This window comes from Chiloscyllium punctatum, chromosome 2 (genome assembly GCF_047496795.1).
Source record: "Chiloscyllium punctatum isolate Juve2018m chromosome 2, sChiPun1.3, whole genome shotgun sequence".
Lineage (NCBI taxonomy): Eukaryota > Metazoa > Chordata > Chondrichthyes > Orectolobiformes > Hemiscylliidae > Chiloscyllium > Chiloscyllium punctatum.
The window spans coordinates 31687326-31708535 of NC_092740.1; the positions used below are offsets into that span (position 1 = coordinate 31687326).

Sequence of the window (21210 nt, forward strand, 5' to 3'; positions counted from 1 at the left end):
CATCTGTTATAATGAAACAGATAAACAAATGACATGTCACTATCATCCAGTTGTCACAACTGTAAAAGGACTACTACATCCTCCACTTATATAGTGCTACTTTCTCACTTATACAATGAGGCATTCTGAAGACCTGCTTACTAGGCTACCAACGGAGGACGTTAGTTTCTCTTCAATCTAAACCGCCTAGGGGAAAGTCCCCGGACCCATGGCAGAGAGTGTCCCGCCTTGAAGCGGTACCCTTCTGCAAACTCCGCCTTGAAAGCGCTAAGATGTTGTCCACGACGGAGCGCGCGGGCGCAGTTGGGGCAGCTGTCTCAGTCGGAAGTGACGCAGGTAATGTACAGGGTACATCAACAGCACGGGGCTCATTCTCAGAATGTCAACTTTTTAAACGGCTGTCTCCATGGTCACCAACCGTCAGAGGTGACATCGACGCCCTTCCTGCGCAGTTTTATATTTCTACTTCAAAAGCAAAGTTCGAAACAAAGATCTTTTCCCTCCGACGACCTGGCTGTAAGTCGCCAACAGAGTATGGGTATACGATCGTTTTTAATTAAAAAAACACGAAGAAGTTCGGTCGAGGTCACGTGACGCGGGGAGCGCATGCGCGGAGCGGAGCCGAGCCGGGCCCATACCGGAGCCAGGACTCTTGAGTTTGTTTGGAGAGTTTACCGGGCGGTCGCCAGCACAATGCTGGGGCTCGGCCAGTGTCCCAAGGCCCGTCTCTCTGTCTACGTAGAGGACTATTTAGAGAGTGTAGAAGCATTGCCGTTGGAGCTGCAGCGGAGCGTCTCCAGACTGAGGGAGATCGACACCCGGTACCGAGGTGAGACAGGGAGGAGGAGCTGGCTGTGTTCACAGGGAGCTGCTGCTGCGGCCGGTAGGCCCGGAGGGAGGCGGAAAGAGCGGGATGCTTCGGACACCTGGTTTCGATTTTTTTTACATCGTCTTCCCACTTGCCCCGACCTCAGATTCTTGCCCCTATATTCTCCACCGCGCCCTATCCTTTCCTTCTCTTCCTCCCCTCTCTCTCTTTTCCCCCCCCCTTCTTTCCCCCCCCCTTCTTTCCCCCCCCCCTCCCTTCTTTCCCCCCCCCTCCCTTCTTTCCCCCCCCCCTCCCTTCTTTCCCCCCCCCTCCCTTCTTTCCCCCCCCCTCCCTTCTTTCCCCCCCCCTCCCTTCTTTCCCCCCCCCCCCTTCTTCCCCCCCCCTCCCTTCTTTCCCCCCCCCTCCCTTCTTTCCCCCCCCCCACCCTTCTTTCCCCCCCCCTCCCTTCTTTCCCCCCCCCCTCCCTTCTTTCCCCCCCCCTCCCTTCTTCCCCCCCCCTCCCTTCTTCCCCCCCCCCTCCCTTCTTTCCCCCCCCCTCCCTTCTTTCCCCCCCCCTCCCTTCTTTCCCCCCCCCCTCCCTTCTTTCCCCCCCCCTCCCTTCTTTCCCCCCCCTCCCTTCTTTCCCCCCCCCCTCCCTTCTTTCCCCCCCCCTCCCTTCTTTCCCCCCCCCTCCCTTCTTCCCCCCCCCTCCCTTCTTCCCCCCCCCTCCCTTCTTCCCCCCCCCTCCCTTCTTTCCCCCCCCCTCCCTTCTTTCCCCCCCCCTCCCTTCTTTCCCCCCCCCTCCCTTCTTTCCCCCCCCCTCCCTTCTTTCCCCCCCCCTCCCTTCTTTCCCCCCCCCCTCCTCCCTTCTTTCCCCCCCCCTCCTCCCTTCTTTCCCCCCCCCCTCCCTTCTTTCCCCCCCCCTCCCTTCTTTTCCCCCCCCTCCCTTCTTTTCCCCCCCCCTCCCTTCTTTTCCCCCCCCTCCCTTCTTTTCCCCCCCCCTCCCTTCTTTCCCCCCCCCTCCCTTCTTTCCCCCCCCCTCCCTTCTTTCCCCCCCCCTCCCTTCTTTCCCCCCCCCCTCCCTTCTTTCCCCCCCCCTCCCTTCTTTCCCCCCCCTCCCTTCTTTCCCCCCCCCTCCCTTCTTTCCCCCCCCCTCCCTTCTTTCCCCCCCCCTCCCTTCTTCCCCCCCCCTCCCTTCTTTCCCCCCCCCTCCCTTCTTTCCCCCCCCCTCCCTTCTTTCCCCCCCCCTCCCTTCTTTCCCCCCCCTCCCTTCTTTCCCCCCCCTCCCTTCTTTCCCCCCCCCTCCCTTCTTTCCCCCCCCCTCCCTTCTTTCCCCCCCCCTCCCTTCTTTCCCCCCCTCTCCCTTCTTTCCCCCCCTCTCCCTTCTTTCCCCCCCCCTTCTTTTCCCCCCCCCTCCTTTTCCCCCCCCCTCTCCTCCCCCCCTCTCCTCCTTTCCCCCCCCCCTCCCTTCCTTTCCCCCCCCCTCCCTTCCTTTCCCCCCCCCCTCCCTTCCTTCCCCCCCCCCTCCCTTCCTTTCCCCCCCCCCCCTTCCTTTCCCCCCCCCCCTCCCTTCCTTTCCCCCCCCCCTCCCTTCCTTTCCCCCCCCCCTCCCTTCCTTTCCCCCCCCCCTCCCTTCCTTTTCCCCCCCCCTCCCTTCCTTTCCCCCCCCCCTCCCTTCCTTTTCCCCCCCCCTCCCTTCCTTTCCCCCCCCCCTCCCTTCCTTTTCCCCCCCCCTCCCTTCCTTTCCCCCCCCCCTCCCTTCCTTTCCCCCCCCCCTCCCTTCTCCTCCCCCCCACCCCCCCCCCATGGGCAGAAGGGACATAACTAATGGCTACATCTGGGGTGGTATTCTCTCCATCGTTCTGTTAATGTGGTGACCAGAACTGTATACAATATTTCAAGTCTGGCCTAACTGAAGTTCTATAAAGCTGCAGCATAACTTGCCCATCCTTATACTCGATACCCCTTTTGGTGAAGGCAAGCATGCCATAGGCCTTTATTTACTAACTTGTATACTTGCGCAGCCACCTTCAGTAATCTGTTGTGCACCTTCTTTGCAGCCGTAACTTTATATTCCTTGCTCTGTTCTATTTTGGTTTGATATGATCTGCCTATACTACATGCAAAACAAAACTTTTCAGTGTACATGTGACAATAAATCAAATCAAATTCTATCAAATTACCCCTCAGTTTTCTCTCTTCCTCAATGAAGAATTCCAGCCTGGTTAAAATTTTCTGATTGGTTTCTCTTCAGTATTATTCTAGTAAATCTTATTGTTGCACCTTGAACTGTGCCTGTATCTTGTGTATTTGATCAAAATTTTGAATTTGGTTGGTGTTAATATTGTTGCAATTGTGCCAACTCAAAATAAATATAAAGGTAAGTAGGTTACAGCAGTGGGGTCAACTAATATTAACATCGCATATAAACATTCTATGTCTACTCCTGTGACTCTAGAATTGTCTGTTGGTCAAATGTATTAAAGCACAGAATGCTGATGGCTCCTTAATTTGTAAACTTAGATGTCATTTTCCTTTTTCAGAAGTTTTAAAGGAACTTGATGATGCTTATGAAAAGTATAAGCAAGAAACAGACATTACTCAAAGAAAACGGCTGCTGCATCAACTCCAGCGAGCATTAATTAACTCCCAAGAGCTGGGAGATGAGAAGATTCAGATTGTTTCTCACATGAGTGAGCAAGTGGAGAACTGTGCAAGGGAGATGGATAGTCACTCAGAATGTTTTGAGGACCAAAATGAACATGAGAGCTCTATTGAGAAGATCAAAATGGAAGTGTCACAAACTGAAAGACCTTCCCGAAGGCTGCGTAGACAAAAAAACGGTGAAAACCGTGATTTGTGTCATGTTGGTAATGAAACTGAAGAGGCAGAGGAGCCTCCTAAAGAAAAAAGATCAAAATCCGCAAAAAAGAAGCGCTCAAAAGCTAGACCAGAAAGGGAAATCTCTCCCATTGATATTCCTATCGATCCAAATGAACCAACTTACTGTCTGTGCAACCAAGTGTCTTATGGTGAAATGATAGGATGTGATAATGACGAATGCCCAATTGAGTGGTTTCACTTTTCTTGTGTAGGCTTAACATACAAGCCAAAAGGCAAATGGTATTGTCCTAAATGCAGAGGTGATACTGAAAAGACTATGGACAAGTGCATAGAAAAATCAAAAAAAGATAGGAAGTTAAGGTAGTGACTACCATAAATATTACAAGGTTTTCAAACTTCTGCCATCATGTATATTAGCTTAAAATATATGTGTAACTATGCAATCATTTTTATGATAGTATTAAACATTGCTGAATTTTGATTAATGTATATTGACTCAAGTACCCAAATGATACGTGTGAAGACATGCTTATTTAAGCAGTTTTAAAATGAGCTCAAGCTAGCTGAATATATATCTTTCCCCATCTATGGATTTAACATCCCCGAAGGGTGTACCACTTAAGAGCAGTATAGTCATCATGTTGAGAGACTGGATTGAGTTTAATACACTGGTGTAGGTTGGTCAGATATAATTTGTGTAGCTCTTCAGGTTTTGTCCAACACAAATTAGTGCTTACAATAGCACACAGTGTTCTATCTTAGAGATTTTGGAGTCAAACTTAGTAGTTAAAATTTAGCTTATGGTTCTTTTAAGTAGCTTTGACAGAAAGCTGCTTTATGTTTTTGTGCAAGTGCAGTCCTGATATTCTGAGAGAAGCAATATATTCTGCATCCTGGACCATATTTATGCCACCATCTCCAGCATGAGAATGTCAAGTGTAAGGCACTGAATTGAGGTTCAGTTTTGATTAGCATTCGTGTTCTCACTTGATCTCTTCATCTATCTCCATGATATACATAAGCAAAGTTCCCATGTATCCTGAAACTCCTAGAAAAGTTATTTAATTTCCTGGAAGAATAAACAGAATCCCTGAGTTGTTGTCGTGCTTCAGCCTATTGTGTCTTCAGCTCTGAATGAGCAGTGACTCTGTTTAAGACTCTGATGTTCTTTGGAATGTCTCAATTAAACTGGCATTCACCATGCTTCCAGGCATTTCAGACCTTAACTAATCACTGTGGGACCAAGTTGTTTTTCTCACATCGGGTTTGCTTATTCTGCAAATAATTTGCATATGTACCCTGTTGTGGAACAGAACAGTTACTCCCCATTTACTGTCTACCCCTTGTGGTAAGGAAAACTTCTATCAAATCTCCCCAAACTGTCTTCATAACTGAAGTTTCTCATAACCATCTTCTAGATATTAAATGATGTGTTAGAATCCATCCTAAACTGTAGTACCCAGAACTGTACTCCGTACTCCAGTAGAGGTCTAGTTTCAGTGTAGCTTTATTGCGTCACCTCTCACTTTCCTCATTGAACTTCAGTCAACTCTCCTCACAGAATTTTGAAACATTGCAAACTTGGAATTGATCCGTCCACACCAAGGTCAGGATCTTCAATATAAAGCAAGGGTCCCCATACCAACCCCTAGTTATCAATTTGGTAAATCTTTGCTGGACTCCCTCTATAGCAAGAACATCCTTTCTCAAATAAGGAGACCAAAACTGGACACAATATCCCAAGTTGGCCTCACCAATGTTTTGTATAATTGTAGCAAAACATGTTTGTTCTTGTACTTGAATCCTTTTATTGTGAAGGCCAATGTACAGTTTGCTTTCCTTAATAATCTGCCTTCCTTTTTATTTGCTTCCACTGGATAACCTCACACTTATCCACATTATACTGCATCTGCCATGCATTTGCCCACTCACTCAGCCTGTCCAAATCATACTGCAACATCCAAGCACTCTCTTCCAACCCACTTTGTTTCATCTGCAAATTTTGAAATATTACTATTAGTTCCCTTATTTAAATCATTACCTATACTGTGAATAGTTGGTGTTAGTACTGGTCCGTGCAGTAGTCTCCCACTAGTCACTGCCTGCCATTCAGAAATAAATATTCTTGTTTCCTGAAAAATCATATATTCTACAGTAATGCGGAACAGAAGGGCTACTAAGGAAATGAAAATATTTATAGTGGTTTGAAAGATGTGAAAATAGGCAGTGATGTCAGTTTTTTTTTTGTTTAAAAACAAATGCCAAATATAGCTTTACAATAGACAAAGTCTCAGAGTCTGCAAGAGTTTTTAAGTTGCTTGTTCCAAAATTGTTTTTCAGAATGCTGCTAATTCTCCAAAACTTTGTGTTTTGATTCCTTGTACAATATTTTTTATTATGCACATAGAACAATGGCATTAATTACTGTTTTGATATAAATGTCAAGAGAATGGAGGTTAGTATTTCAATGTGTATAATAAGACATTGAAAAATAATTATTCACATAGAACAGGGGTCACTGTATCGGTAAAGTATACTGTCTGAATGAACCACCAGTTTACTGCTGATTTCTAACCACTCAGGAAGATGTGCTAATCCATTCAAGTTGAATGTTAAACATCAGCTAATGTATTAACTCTGATTTTATTTGGAAGTTCCAAATAATATAAGCATGTTGATATTAATTTATAACCTGGCAATTGAAAGGGGTCTGCGCTTCAATCGAAGTACTGTGATGCACCATGAGTGAAAATTTCAATCGTGATCAGAAAATGGCACCGGACCCTATCGATCTAATGTATTCAGCTGACACTGCTCAACCAGTGGTTAAAATATTTGTATTCATGCTTGAGGAACACCATAATCATCGTTAGAATTGTCATCTTCCTCGCTGCTAGATTCTTCTCCAAACATGTTTCCTCCTGTGGAACTTAATTCCAATTTGTTCTTTGATGTCAGCTTTAAGACGATGAGGACAGGGCTGTTGCTTATGCCAAGAAGAATGAGGTTGCTCTCAAGTGCTAAAGTCATGCTCTGAATAACACTGTCTGGTGTAAAAACGGACAGTACTGTACCACTGTCAAGGTCCCAAATACTCACATCACCTGAGACAGGAAAGTAAGATAAGAGTTAGTGTATTTTAATACATTTAAACATTGACAGTACTGTACTTTCAAGCTCAAACTGTTATACACTGGCTTTCTAATCAATTCAAATCTGTGATTCCTCTCTTGCCCACTCCTTAAATATGACAGGAAGAAGCAGAAAACAGACTAAAGTCTTCATGGGATGAGGCTTTTTGGAATACGAAAATAATTTTTCCTGCATCATTTAATGGGATAATGAGAAATGCAATTGTATTTTATTCTCATCTCTTCATTTAGGGACATAATCTCACCATACACTTTACAGGCCACCCAGATCCAACAGCTATCTGCCAATACAGATCTTCAGTAGTTAGCAAATTTGCAGATGACACCAAAATTGGAGGTGCAGTGGACAGTGAAGACAGGATCTTGATCAGCTGGGCCAGTGGGCTGAGAAGTGGCAGATGGTGTTTAATTCAGATGAATGTGAGGTGATGCAGTTTGGGAAAGCAAATCTTAGCAGGACTTATACACTTAATGGTAAGGTCCTAGGGGGTGTTGCTGAACAAAGAAGTGCATGTTTATAGCTCCTTGAAAGTGGAGTTGCAGGTAGATAGGATAGTGAAGAAGGCATTTGGTATGCTTTCCTTTATTGGTCAGAGTATTGAGTGCAGGAGCTGGGAGGTCATGTTGCGGCTGTACATGACATTGGTTAGGCCACTGTTGGAATATTGCGTGCAATTCTGGTTTCCTTCCTATCAGATGTTGTGAAACTTGAAAGAGTTCAGAAAAGATTTACAAGGATGTTGCCAGGGTTGGGGAATTGAGCAAAGGGAGAGGTTGATTAGGCTGGGGCTGTTTTCCCTGGAGCGTCAGAGGCTGAGGGCTGACCTGATAGAGGTTTATTAAATCTTGAGGGGTATGGATAGGGTAAATAGACAAGGTCTTTCCCTGGGGTCAGGGAGTCCAGAACTAGGGGGCATAGGTTTAGGGTGAGAGGGGAAAGATATAAAAGAGACCTGAGGGGCAACGTTTTCACGCAGAGGGTGGAACATGTATGGAATGAGCTGTCAGAGGAAGTGGTGGAGGCTGATACAAATGCAACATTTAAAAGGCATTTGGATGGGTACATGACTAGGAAGGGTTGGGAGGGATATGAGCCGGGTGCTGGCAGGTGGGATTAGACTTGGTTGGGATATCTGGTCAGCATGGATGAGTTGGACCAAAGAGTCTGTTTTGGTGCTGTACATCTCTATGACCTGAGGTGGCCAAGGGGTGCCAAATGATATTTCACATTTACTTTGTTCTGAATTAAGGTTAAAAAAAAACTTCCTGTAACTACAGATCTTCATTTCGCTGTCATCATAGCCGGGAATAATCATATTCTGTCACCTCTTACTCAATTTAGCCCTTCGTAAGTAGATTAATAATTTATGTTAACCCGGGGTAGTTAAATAGCTTTTACATCTTTGATATGTTCTTATTCTGCTGCAGGCCAATGGGCCTGGATCACTGCCTGATGAAATGTGATCCAACACTTTAGAGTAACTGGTTTCTAGCATAGGCTCTCTCAAATTTTGTAACCAGTCAATGAAGAAAATGGAATGGCTGCAGTAGTGGACCAGTTCTCAACAGATGGAAAACTGCTCCCTTGGACCTATAATTGATCTATCATTCTAAACAATGGATAGTTTGCTTCAGATCAGCGTGAGCAATAAGGAAGTAACTTTTAATGGGGAAGGGAAACCTTTAATTATCAGAAACATGATTACATTGAGTTGCACATACCTGCCAAAACAATTGCTTTCGATCCGCCATCTGTCAAATGCACAGTACTGTTTGTTCTAAAGTGAAGGTTTTCATATCCTGGAATTGTCTTGTGGCCTTTTCTGAACGGGTCCCACACCTTCAGTCTTTTTTTTAAAATGAAAAAAAAATTCTCACTTCCAGTTGACTTGGCATACTTTACAAGTTCAGGTGTGGAATGTTACAATTGCTGCTTTCAAAGGACTGGTTAGTTCTGTGCCTGAATGAACTGAACTTGTGACAAAATACAAAGTCAACTTGTTAACCTTAAGTTGGTGATATCCATGGAAGCAGAAATACAATGCATGAGGTTTTCATGTTGATGTCAGTAGGTCTGGAAGTGATGCTGGCGACTTGATGTTTTGCTCGTGCATGTTTGGAATATTGCAGGCAATGGGGACCGCATGGACTGCATTCGTCCAGGCAAAGGGATTGTATAGTATTACACTCCTAACTTGTGCTATTGTAAATGGAAAGGCTTTAGAAAGTGAAGTAATATTTTAGTTATTGCAGAATTCCCAGCATCCAAGCTGAACTTATAACCACAATATTTATGTGGTTGATCCAGTTAAGTTTTTGGTCAGCAACAACATCATCTTCATCACCACCACATTGGTGGGGATTTAGTAGCTTGTTCCTGTTGAAGATGGGTATTTTGTGTGGTAGAAAGAATAATGTCATGGTCAAGCCAAATGTCTCGCTCACAGATTTAGCTGTAGTGTGGTAAATATTTTTATGCCCCATCAAAATGAAGGCTGAGTGGAAATATAAGGAAAGGATGGCAGCCTGCACTAATAGTAAAATGTTCTTCAAACATTTTAACCGTAAATGATTAGTGAAGGATAGAGTGGGGCCCATAAGAACAAACAGGGTAAGCTGTTCACTGAAACAAAAGGTATGGCAGAGATGATAATAGTATTTTGCTTCTGCCTTTACCGAATTAGAAAATGGTGAGAATAGCCTAATTGAAAATATGATTGAGTGTTGAGCAACTGAACAGTATGGTGATAGATTTTTAAAAATAATGGTGATTAAAAAGTCTGCCAGTCACTCCAGGTAGAGCAGTCACTAGGCATGGATGAGATGCATCCTAAATGGTCAAGAGAGGTAAGGGAGCAAATTGCAGACCTGTTGGCAGAAATTTTCCATGTCTGCCTAAACACAGGATTACTCCCCGTGAACTGGAGGATTGCAAATATCTCCATTTAAGATGGAGATGGATAGGGTCTTGATTGACAAAGGGACCTAGGGTTATGGAGAGAAAGTGGGAGAATGGGGTTGAGAAACATCAGCCGTGATTGAACAGCAGACCAGACTCGATGGGCTGAATGGCCTGATTTCTGTTCTTACGTCTTATGGTCTTCTTATTTAAGAGTGGGACAAAGGATAAAACACAAAACTACAGACCTGTCAGCTTAATGTCAACAGTGGGAAAACTGATGGAGGTCATAACCCAAGACAAGGTAATTATGTGGAGCAAAACAAGTTAAAACTAGGCAGTCAACATGGCTTTGTCAAGGGCAGGTCATGTATGACAAATCTGCTAGGTTTTTTGATGAAGTGACACAGGCAGTGACTGAGGGTAGTGGTGTGGATTTGAGTATTTGGACTTCCAGAAAGCATTTGATACAGTGCTGCAAGACAGATTGGTTAGCAAATTATAAGTCTTTGTGATCGATGGGTCGTTGGCGCAATGGATTAGAAGTTGACTAAAAGATGGAAATCGGGTAGGTACAGATGGGCATTTCTGAAAATGGAGACAAATTGAAAGTGGTGTTCCTCAAGGATCGATGTTTGGACCCCTGCTTTTCCTGATTTATATGAACAATTTGGAGGTGGGTGTTGAAGATAAAATCTCTACATTTTCAGATGATACTAAGCTAGGGAGAATCGTGCATTGTGAGGAAGTTGCAGTGGTTTTAGAAGGACATTGACAAATTGGCCAAATGGGCAGACACCTGACAGATGAATTTCAATGCAAAAAAAGGAAGAAACATGGAAACAATACAGGCTTAATGGTGCAACTTTGAGGGGAGTACAGGAGCAGAAGGACCTTGCAGTTCACGTGCATAATTCTCTGAAGGTGGCTAAGAAAGTTTGGGTTTATACATAGAGGCATAGTATGTAGAAGCAAGGAAGTGATGCTACAACTGTACAAAGCAATGGTCAGACCACATTTGGAGTACTGTGTTCAGTTCCAGGCACCTTATTTAAGGAAGGGGATGTTAGAGCCCTGGAGAATTCAAGGAAATTTTACTATAATTATGGAGAAAGTGAGGACTGTAGATGCTGGAGATCAGAGCTGAAAAATGTGTTGCTGGAAAAGCGCAGCAGGTCAGGCAGCATCCAAGGAGCAGAAGAATCGACGTTTCGGGCATAACGTCAATTCTCCATTCCTGAAGAAGGGCTTATGCCCAAAACGTCGATTCTCCTCCTTGGATGCTGCCTGACCTGCTGTGCTTTTCCAGCAGCACATTTTTCAGCTCTTTACTATAACGATACCAGCAATGATGGATTTTAGATACAAGGAAAGATCAGCAAAATTGGGCTTATTCCTCTTGGAATAGCGAAGATTAAGAGGTGGCCTTATTGAAGTGTTTGAAATTATGAACAATTTTGACAGGGTAAAGAAGAATATTCTGTATCCACTAATTGGTGTGTCAGTAACTAGGGATCACAATTTCAAGATTGTCAGCAAGAGAGCTAGGAACGAGATGAGAAGCCTATTTACTCAGAGTTGTTAGGATTTGGAATGCACTACTTGGGAAAGTAGAAGAGGCAGATTCCAGAGGAGGTTTCAAATGAGATTTTTTTTATGGGCTGGAGAGTGGGACTAGCTGGATTGCTCTTTGTGTCTGTAGCAGCTCTCAAATGAGCTGAATAGTTTCCTGTACTGTAAAATTCTATGATACTGAGGGTTGTCAATGTTTATTTCTGTCCTCTAGCGATAGATGTAGGACAAATGTCAGAGGTAGTTTCTTTACTCAGAGTTGCAAGGGTATGGAATGCTTTGCCTGCAAAGGCAGTAGATTCGCCAACTTTAAGTACATTTAAGTCGTCACTGGACAAGCATATGGACATACAAGGAATAGTGTAGGTTAGATGAGCTTCGGATTAGTATAACAGGTCAGTGCAACATCGAGGGCTGAAGGGCCTGTACTGCGCTGTACTGCTATGTTCTAAATGTTCTATGTTCCAGTTCTAGTTTCTGCTTCATCAGGTTCACACTGAGGTTGGAGAACATGGAAGAAGGTTTCATCTGAACAAACTACCCACAAACTATGAACAATTAGGAAACACAATTTTATTTCTGCTAAGCTAACCTTAAGCCCTTCTAAGTTTGCTTTTGATATTTTCTTCATTTGCTTTTATTCAATTTTTAAAAATTCAACTTTTTTTACATTATTTTTTTTCACCCTCAGTATAAGCTGGTAACAACAACATATAAAGCAAAGGATGGCTCATTGAGTGTGAGAGGCAAAGTTAAAACTTAGCTCAGAACTGGAAATCAAATCTGCAAGACACAGAAACATTAAACAAAGTAAAAACAGAGAAAACAATTGCTAAGCAAATTGCAGTTATGTATATTCTACCAAAACACCTTGACATAATTTGCATTTGTTATATATGCTATATCAAGCTAGTAAATTTGAAAAGCTTTATAAAATAGGAACACAGATTTTGAAAAATGTCCTGATTAAAAAATACAGCCAGATACACCAAGAACATAATTATTAACTGCAGCAGATCAAGCCTGTTTCTCCATTTGGTAAGATAATCAGAACTGATAGTGTACTTAATTTCACTTTGTTGCCTCTTGCCCATAACACTAGTTGATCAAAAACTCATCTATCTCACCCCGAATATATTTATGCACAGCATCCAATTGCACTTTGTACTGGAGAATTCCAAAGACTCTCAACACTGAGAAAGTAATTAGTCTTTATCTCTGTTTCTTATTTAAATCTGTCCCTAGTTCTAGATGCCCCCAAGAGGGGAAACATCCTTTCAGCTTCTACCCTGCCAACCCTCCTCAAAATCTTGCATATTGCAATAAAATCATCTCCTGTTCTTCTAAACTCCAGTAAGTATGGGCCTAACCTGCACAACCCTTTCTTCACAAGACATCCTTTATTCATCCTAAGAATCAGCTTAGTAAACATTCTCCAAGCTGCTTTCAATGCAAGTGAATGCTTTCCTTGAGACCAAAAGTATACAATGTACCTCAAGGTGCAGTCTCATCAAAGCACTGTACAGTTGTAGTGAGGCTCCCTACTTTATACGCCAACCCCCTTGCAGTAAAGACCAATTTCCATTTGGTTTGTTAATTACTTGCTGTATCTGCATGCAAATGTTTAATGTACATTAAACCCTAACTCCTTAGTACTGGAGCATTTTATAGTCTTCATTTTAAAAAATATATACAGTAGAACCTTGATTATCCGAATATCAATTATCCAAATATCGGATTATCTGAAGGAGATGTTGAGGTCCTGATAGAAACATTGAATCAAAGATGTGTTTCCAACACTGACCACGTCTTTTGTTTACAGTGATTAAAAGTGCACTCAATGCTGCCAAGAACAATCCTGGGCTGATGGGAGCATAGGCACCATCTTACCTGGCAGGGGAGATACCATGTTCACCAAGGTGGTTCTCCCAGGACGAGGCTAGGATCAAGTATCTGTTCTTATCAGAACAGGTTGCGAGTCATCAGAGCTAGTGAAGAGATTATCGTTGGATCATAATTGGATGTTGGAGGATTGTCTGGTTGTGCTGACCTGCTCTTGGTGGATCTTCATGCTGGCTTCGGCCTAATGCCAATTCAGGGACCAGCCAACCTCAGAGCTATGGCCTCAACAGCTGCCTGCAGCCCTGGGCAGGGGGTTCGAAACACAGTCAGGGTGACTGTGAAGAAGATTGAGGATCGTACACCGCTCGACCGCACCTTGTTTATTAAGAAGGTACTGTTGGGATGCTGTGGGTTCACTGCAGCGGACGTGTACTGCCTGCAGGATTTCCCTGGGGCAGGCTACTTTGATGTGACCTTCAGAAGCGTGAAGCAGTGTGAACAGCTCCTGAAGGTCTTCAAGGAGAAGGAAGGGGAACCGCTGTTTTCCATCTTGTCGGCGACCCCATTGTGTGTGCTTCCTGCACAGAGGAATCGGGTTGTTACAATCCATATGTACAACCTCTATGTTCCAGCGGCTGATGTCCTGACCTTCCTGGGAAGGTACGTCCAAGTTGAGGGAGAAGCCACTGATGTGGTTGACCCCTTTGGGATCTGGACCAGTAAGCGGCAGGTCAGGGTAACCCTCCAGCTTCGCAATTGGAGGGAGCAGAGGCTACCTGACATATGCAGGGCAGCCGAAAGTATGCCGAACCTGCGGGAAGTCGGGACACGTGGCGGCGGATTGCAAAGTGACCATCTGCAGGAACTGCAAACAGGAGGGTCACTTGACTAAGGACTGCCAGGAAGAAAAGAGCTGCAACCTGTGCGGAGAGGTGGGCCACATGTATAAGACCTGCCCAAGATGTGGGGGCCCCACATACGCACAGATGGCTGGAGGTGGCAATGTGAGCCGTGGACCCCCAAAGACCAGTAAGGTCCACCCGGACAGCAGGGAAACGGAGTCTGGTGGCACCCAGAAAGAAGAACAAGTTGGAGTGGAGGAGGCGGCAGCCAGCGGGGAGACACAGCAGCTGATCCTAGATCTAGCCGGGCAGATGGAAGAAATGGAGGAGGAGGTAATCAAGCAGGCAGAGGAGTGGATATCTGTTAAAAACAGGAAGAGGAAATCTTTCCAGGCCCCCAAAGCCTCCCATCAAAGGGGGAAAAGACAGCTGCACGAGGGAGGAACGGCCAGCTCTTCGGAGGGGGAAGATGGACGCACAGAAGGCCATCACCACCAGAAGAAGAGACAGAGCGCTGTCGGTAAAGAGGAGGGCATTTCCTCCCAACCAGGAAACAACGGACCCCCCGAAGTCCACCCTCCACCCAGTGAGAACCAGGGGGTATCCACTGCCCCACAACTACAGGCAACCGAGAGCTGTGATCCTCTGACAGTCCCATTGTCAGACACAGAACTGGACAGTGAGGACCCTTGCCCTGGCTCAATGACACCAGAGCGGGTAAATGACCCCAGTGAGGAGCTGGATAGCTACCTCAGCCCAGCGAAGGTCCAGCAATTCGTGCTTACCTTGGGGATGTAGACAGCCACCCCAGAGACAGGACAGTCAAATGGACAATGGTAACCCCATAAACTGGGGGTTAAAGAAGTTTAAATTTGATTTCATATAACAGGGCACCCACTCAGTAGGTGGGTTCTGCTGAAGCCACAGCCAAATACCAAGAGACTGGATAGTTAATAAAGGTAACTGTTAATAGGATAACTGTGAATTCGATTAATTCAATTTGTTCTTTGTAATGTTAAGACATGCAATGTATATAACTATGAACGACATGGAAAATTGTACAAGTACCAGAGATTTATTTACATGAATAAAGTATATTTTGAAATAAAAAAAAAGATGGGAGCATAGGCACCATCTCTAAGTGACTGACTTCCTGCCCTCTTTCTCTCTCTCCCCTGGAATTCTACACAGGGTGGACGCTAAATCCTCACTTCCCCAGATAATCTCCCAACATTGTCCTGTATAGAGCAAAGGTGGAACCTGTCAAAACCTTTTGTGTGTGTATGTGCTATTTGGAGACTTAAACCCCCCCCCCCCCCCGCCAAAGGCGGCAGCAGCAGCCTTGTCGGTGTGCAGTTTGACTGCCCTGGAGCGGGATCGGGGGCACACAGGGGTGGGTGTAAGGGCGGTGTTGAATAGTGTTGGGGGACAATGCTTGACAGGGTTGGGGGTGGGAAGTGGTGTTGGTTGGGGTTTGGGAAGGGCGGGAGAGCGGTGTTAGACGGGGTTGGGTGCAGGGGCTTGAGCTTGCGCACAGTGTGCTGCTGCCTAGTCTGAACAGGGAGCAGACTTTACAGAAAACTCCAAGCACATGAGGAAAGGCATTGAATCGATTATCCGAATGAAATAGTGCCTGCCCATCTTGTTCAGATAATCAAGGTTCTTCTGTATATATATATTGCTGTTCTATACTTTCATTTTCCCACATATCCCATCTGACAATTTTACCCACTCAACCCACCTGGATCTCTTTGCAGCCTCTTCACAACTTGTATGTCTGCCTTTCTTTGTATCATCAGCAAACTTAATCACAGTACAGTCACACCCTTCACCTAAGTCATTAATGTAAATCATAAATAGTTGAGACCCAGCAATGATCTCCATAGCACTCAAGTTTTGGTTTGACAATCTCAAAATGACTCATTTTTCCAGACTTTCTGTTTCATGTTAGTTAGATATTCCCTGACTTTTGCTGATCCATCAACCTCAATGCCACAGAAATTCTTGTGCAGAATCTTCGTGGTATCTTATCAAGTGTCTTTTGGAAATACAAAATGCTCTGCACCTACTGGTTTCTCTTTATGCACCGTGCTTGTCAATCCTCAAAGAACATTAGTAGATTTGCCAAATATTACTTCATTTTCTCAAAACAAAGTTGTTTCTGCCTGACTTTATGATTTTAAAAAGGCCTGCAATTATCTTAATTAAAAGACAACCGATTGCAATGGAGGATGCAGAGGAGATTCACCAGGATATTGCCTGGGATGGAGCACTTTAGCTATGAACAAAGGCTGCATAAGCTCAGGTTGTTCTCTTTGTAGCAGAGGTGTGTAAGACTGAGGGGTATTGGATGGGGTCGACAGAATTTACTACCAATGCATCTATTATCACGGTAGCGACTCCTGTTAAGACTCTAGGATTGGGCCTTTGGGGTCCTGTGGACTGTATTATGGAGTTTATCAACCAATGCTATAAATGTAGTATTCTCTTGTATCTCCCCAGTACCAGTTTAGATTACCATACTAGTTCACAGAAAGAATAAAATAAAATTCCCTGATTATCTACTCGGTCCCCTAATTATTGCCTGTAGTCCTCAAAATCAAGCACTCTCTCTTGTGCTAATCCTTCATAAAACGAGCACTACACCAAATTCTCTTGCTTACCAAAGTCCCAACTGGTTAGTATTCAGATTTACTGCGGTCTTGAGCTGCACTTTCAGGATAACGGCCATCTAATAAATGTATTTCTCAAAAACATTTGCAATTTTATTCTGTCACCAATAGAAGGCAGCAAAGGATATTCTAATCCAAAAGATGAAGTGACCCGAATATAATTCAATAGCATCAATGACAACTTGTCAGGAAAGTGCATGTAGCAATATACTAAGAATATGTATGCAGCAGAGTTTGAGACCAAAACAGATGCGATATTAGAGCAGACAACCAAACCTTAGGTTCTAAGGAGCATGTTAAATGAGGGAATAGAATTAGGGAGTCTGAAGTAATCTTTCCACTTAGACAAAGGACTTTTGTCCTCTTCCTTTCCCCACTTTGTGCTGCAAGTTGAAAGACATGCTTGCCATGATTGATGAGCATTGCGTTATTCTCAATCAGCGAAATGTTTTGAGTTTTCAAAATAGTAATAGAATTACAATACCTGTTTGCTTCCACAACACCAAACACAATTCGGTCAGCATTGCTCGTGATTGCAATACAGCAGACGTTTGGTTCATGTTTTAAACGTTTCTTGATCTGAACACAAAAAAATGTACTTTTCAAAAACTTAATTTATCTATATGTATGAATACTTGCATTGTTACCTATACATCTATGAGAATGTTAAAAATCACACAACAGATTATAACTTTGTCCATCCCAGTCATACATCAGCTCCTCCACTTCTGTGAGAATATATTTTCTTATTTGGCTTGTGTATGTGGTTAATTTGTTCTGTTGATGTTGTTGAGGGGCAACATATTGGCCATCCCCCTTGCTTTTCCTTGGTGCAATGAATGGAATATTTTGCATTCAATTGAGACAGCAGAAGAGGCCTTTATTTAATAAAGAACCTCAGACAGTGACAACTTCAGTGAAGTATCAGCGCCAATGATGTGCTCAAATGTCTAGAATGGGGTTTGAAACCAGAAGATCTGACTTTGAGGCAAAAGCGGAGACTGCTCTTTTTCCTGGAAATACCCAGCAGATCCAAGGCAGGATCACAATGGCATGGGAAACTGCAAAATCGGTGGTGTGGGGCTGGTGGAGCCAGGCCAAAGTCTTAAGGATGGAGAAAGCTTAGAATTTCAGAAAGGCTTCCCACCACAAATGGGCAGTAAAACAAATTTAGATATTCAAATAATAGTTAAGGATTGTTTTACATGACCAATGGCACATTTCCAATGGTAGATTTTGACACCCTTTCCTGCACCTCTACTGGTTGGGCGAAGGCATGCACATGAATGCAGGTGCCCTCCTAGCAGTCAGGATGGGGAAAGACAGTAGTCTTGTATTTAAGAGGAGCTGTAGGCAAGGTACCCCAAGCAATTCTCTTAAAAGAATTTCCCCATCAATGAAGCTGCCATGATTTTAACTATCTTCTGTTGGCTTCAGGGCCCCACCTTCCCCATCAGTAGCCATTGTTTCCCATGGTGCTGCTGAGGCTCCTAAGTTGTTAGCCAATCAGGTTGGTTGGCAGTTCTCTGCAGAGGGACCTGATCCCAAGAGAGGGGCAGTCACCAGTCAATTAACCCTTAACCAAGAGCTAAATGGCTATGGAGTTGTCAACATCAGCCTGTGTGTGTTCACCATTGACCTTTGGGTTCCAGGAAACCCTGCAACCCAAAATATCCCAACCAATGTGGATGACGTTGGCAAGACTAGCATTTGTTTTACATCCCATATTGGCCTTGAACCAAATGACTTGCTAGGCAGAGGGCAGTTAAGAGTTAACTCCATTGTTGTGGCCACATGTTGGGCTGACCAGTCAGCTTGGGAGTTTTCCTTCTCTAAGGGACATTAGTAAGCCAGATTTTTAAAAATAAAAATCAACAATTGTTATCATGGTTATATTCCAATTCAGCATCTGAATTCAAATTCCACCAGCTATCACAGTGGTATTTGAACCCATGTTACCAGAGCAGTAGCCTTTGGATCACTAGTCTGGTGATATTGCCATTATGCCTCTGTCTTCCCATTGCTTTTCGTCAAAGTAATTTCATTAAGATTTCTGAATTCTACTTCTAAAATGTGAGACTATTTTCTAAGATGATGATGGTATGTTACATGTTACAACAAAGATAAAAGAAATGAATGTGTTTACCTTCCCAGTCTGCAAGTCCCATAATGTCACATAACTAACTTTCTCCATGTCATTATAATTTGACAATGCTAGATAGCTACCACTGTATGTCAATGCAGCAATGTGCAAGAACAGCATGGATGTCCTGTCTTCAAGGGTCTGAATATGAGACTCTGTCTCCAAGCTGAAGACAGCAAGATGATGTGCAAAGTAAGAGCAGACAATTATCTGAAACAGAGATTGCAGTTAAAGTCTGAAGTTAATATAACTGTAAAATTCTCCCTCTGTTCCTTGCCTCATGTCTCTTGAAGTTCTTCAAATCCCCAATATCCTTGATTTCTTTCTGCTAAATGCCAATCTGAACTTAAATAGAGGAATGGTCACATATCTGTCTATCAGAATGTATTTGAGTTCAGCATATTCTTATCTTGTCATTGCTTCCAATGATCAGGAGCAAAACTCTAGCTAATTCACTTCTCCTCCATAGTTAGCGGGATCTCACTTAACTACAAATTCCACTGAGTCTACCTAATACCATCATCGAAGCATGTCCACGGATGGGTCAGCTCTGGGTAAATGGCAAAGGGATTGCAGATAGCCTTTTCAAATCACAAACAAAAATAAAGATCAGCAGAGACTGGACTGCAGACAGCTGGGTTCCTACTGTGTCTGAATGTCTAATGACTGCGCATCACTTTACACCCGAAACAAGCTATTCTCATTCTATCTTTGTGCGAATATTTTCAATATTGTTTCAATGATTTTCTTTCCTATCTTCTTCAATCTGCTTCCCATTATGTCCCCGGTGCCATGAATGTTTGAATATCAACTTCCTTTGTGCCCATATTCTTAGATGATTCCAAGGAAATGCTGAAGAATGTCAATGGGTGATAAGCCTTTTTGATACTAATTCATGGAATGTGAGTGTTTATTGCCCATCCCTAGTGGTCCCTGAGAAGATGGTGCAGCTTTGAACTGCTGCAGTCCATTTGTGGTAGGTAGATCCACAATGCCAATAGGCAGAGATTCCCAGGGGTTTGACCCAGCAACGCTGAAGGAACTGTGATGAGGTTCTCATTCTTTGTGGGAAATTTCTCAGCTTCTCTCATTGTCTTCCCTATCTAAAATCTCCTGACTGCCCAGCTGAGATGGAAGATTCACCAACTTGCGAATCGTAATGTGTACTGGTATAGCAAGGTTTTATGCTACCAAAATGCCTATGGAACACTTGAGTAGGCAATAATTAATTCTCTAATTATTCTAGATCAATTTGAAAAGAATGACATGAATATAACATCTGAAACAACGTCTGATACTATGCTCTGCCGTGTAAATAGCTTAATGATTTACAGGTAGATTCACCAACCCTCATGGTCTGAGCACATAATGAGTTTTGAAGGAGGTATGGTAATAATTAATACTACATGGAGGCAGTACTGTTGTGGTATTGGAGTGACATCCTAGGGATCACCTGTTTAAATTTCACCAAATTGAATACAACAAATTGAAACTGAACACAATAAATCTGCTAACTTGTAGGTTACCATCAGACTAAAGGGCCATAAAGATGCAGGATTATAGCAAAATATTTTTAAAATTGCATACATCAGACTCTTGTCTGATTGACTCAAATTCCTCCAAATAAGGAATACTTGAAAGACTTTCATTTACAACATTAGACTACCTTAAAGCATTCCATCACCAATACAGTACTTTTGAAGTTTGTAAATATGGAGAACACACAGCTAAATTTGTGCACAATGAAATTTCATAAATAACAATGTGATAACAACCAGATAATCCTTGTTTTAATTGTTGGTTGAGGGATAAATATTGCTCAGGATAACTGCAGAACTCCACAGCTCTTTAAAACAATATGATGTGATACATTCACCAGCCAAAGCCTGCCATCTCTTCTAATGGGTGAGAGTTGTTGAGCAAGTCAGCCAGTTATAAAACTCTGGTGCGATCTTGTCTGCATCAGCCACCTAAACTAAAGTTTTACAGTATTGATTCACCACACTATTCTCCCCTTTGTGACGATGATGCCTCTAAGTTTCACACGCTATAATCCTATTGCCTATGTTGAACAATGTCTATCCACTCCTGACTGGGACTTTGTTATGGACCAGGCCAGACCTCCCTCAAAACATTTCAAGAAAGTAACTTTGCTCATTGTTTTAAGCAGGTGTAAGTGGATATTCCAGGAGTGATGCAGCTAGCCCAACCATTTAGTTTTTAAACAAAACAGAATTTCTTTGCAAGATTACTGAATGAAACACAAAGGAAAACAGAATACAGAATAACTTAACCTATCCGAAAACCCAACACATTATTCCAATTTATTTATGCTGTTCCAAATACTTGCAACAATCCCCATAAACACCCCTTGACAAAAAAGGTAAAAATCCAATACAAGTTCTTACAGGAGAGATGTCAGAGAGAGGGATAATC

General features: G+C 43.5%; 2 protein-coding genes across 4 annotated transcripts in view; one reads left to right on the forward strand and one right to left on the reverse strand.

The window, feature by feature from the left end:
- The first annotated feature begins 132 nt into the window (after positions 1-132).
- On the forward strand, positions 133-6205 carry ing2 (inhibitor of growth family, member 2). Its single transcript, XM_072594749.1, has 2 exons — positions 133-829; positions 3352-6205. Exons 1-2 carry the CDS (start codon positions 607-609, stop codon positions 4014-4016), a joined length of 888 nt encoding a protein of 295 aa, XP_072450850.1. The 5' UTR covers positions 133-606; the 3' UTR covers positions 4017-6205.
- A 71-nt stretch (positions 6206-6276) lies between these two features.
- Positions 6277-21210, reverse strand: part of LOC140495709 (uncharacterized) — a 109788-nt gene continuing 94854 nt past the window's right edge. For 2 of the 3 annotated variants that reach the window (XM_072594728.1, XM_072594717.1), the window contains 4 exons: positions 18778-18984; positions 17116-17210; positions 8527-8651; positions 6277-6756 (listed from right to left, as the gene is read on the reverse strand). In XM_072594728.1, the coding sequence (XP_072450829.1) occupies positions 6494-6756; positions 8527-8651; positions 17116-17210; positions 18778-18984 (690 nt within the window). In that variant the 3' untranslated portion in view covers positions 6277-6493. The remainder of the gene's footprint in view (positions 6757-8526; positions 8652-17115; positions 17211-18777; positions 18985-21210) is intronic. The other variant, XM_072594738.1, reaches the window with a different exon arrangement.

Coding starts and splice junctions, on each gene's coding strand:
- ing2 (XM_072594749.1), top strand. CDS start 607: ATGCGCGGAGCGGAGCCGAGCCGGGCCCATACCGGAGCCAGGACTCTT. Junction 830..3,351: donor GATCGACACCCGGTACCGAG/GTGAGACAGGGA, acceptor TTCCTTTTTCAG/AAGTTTTAAAGGAACTTGAT.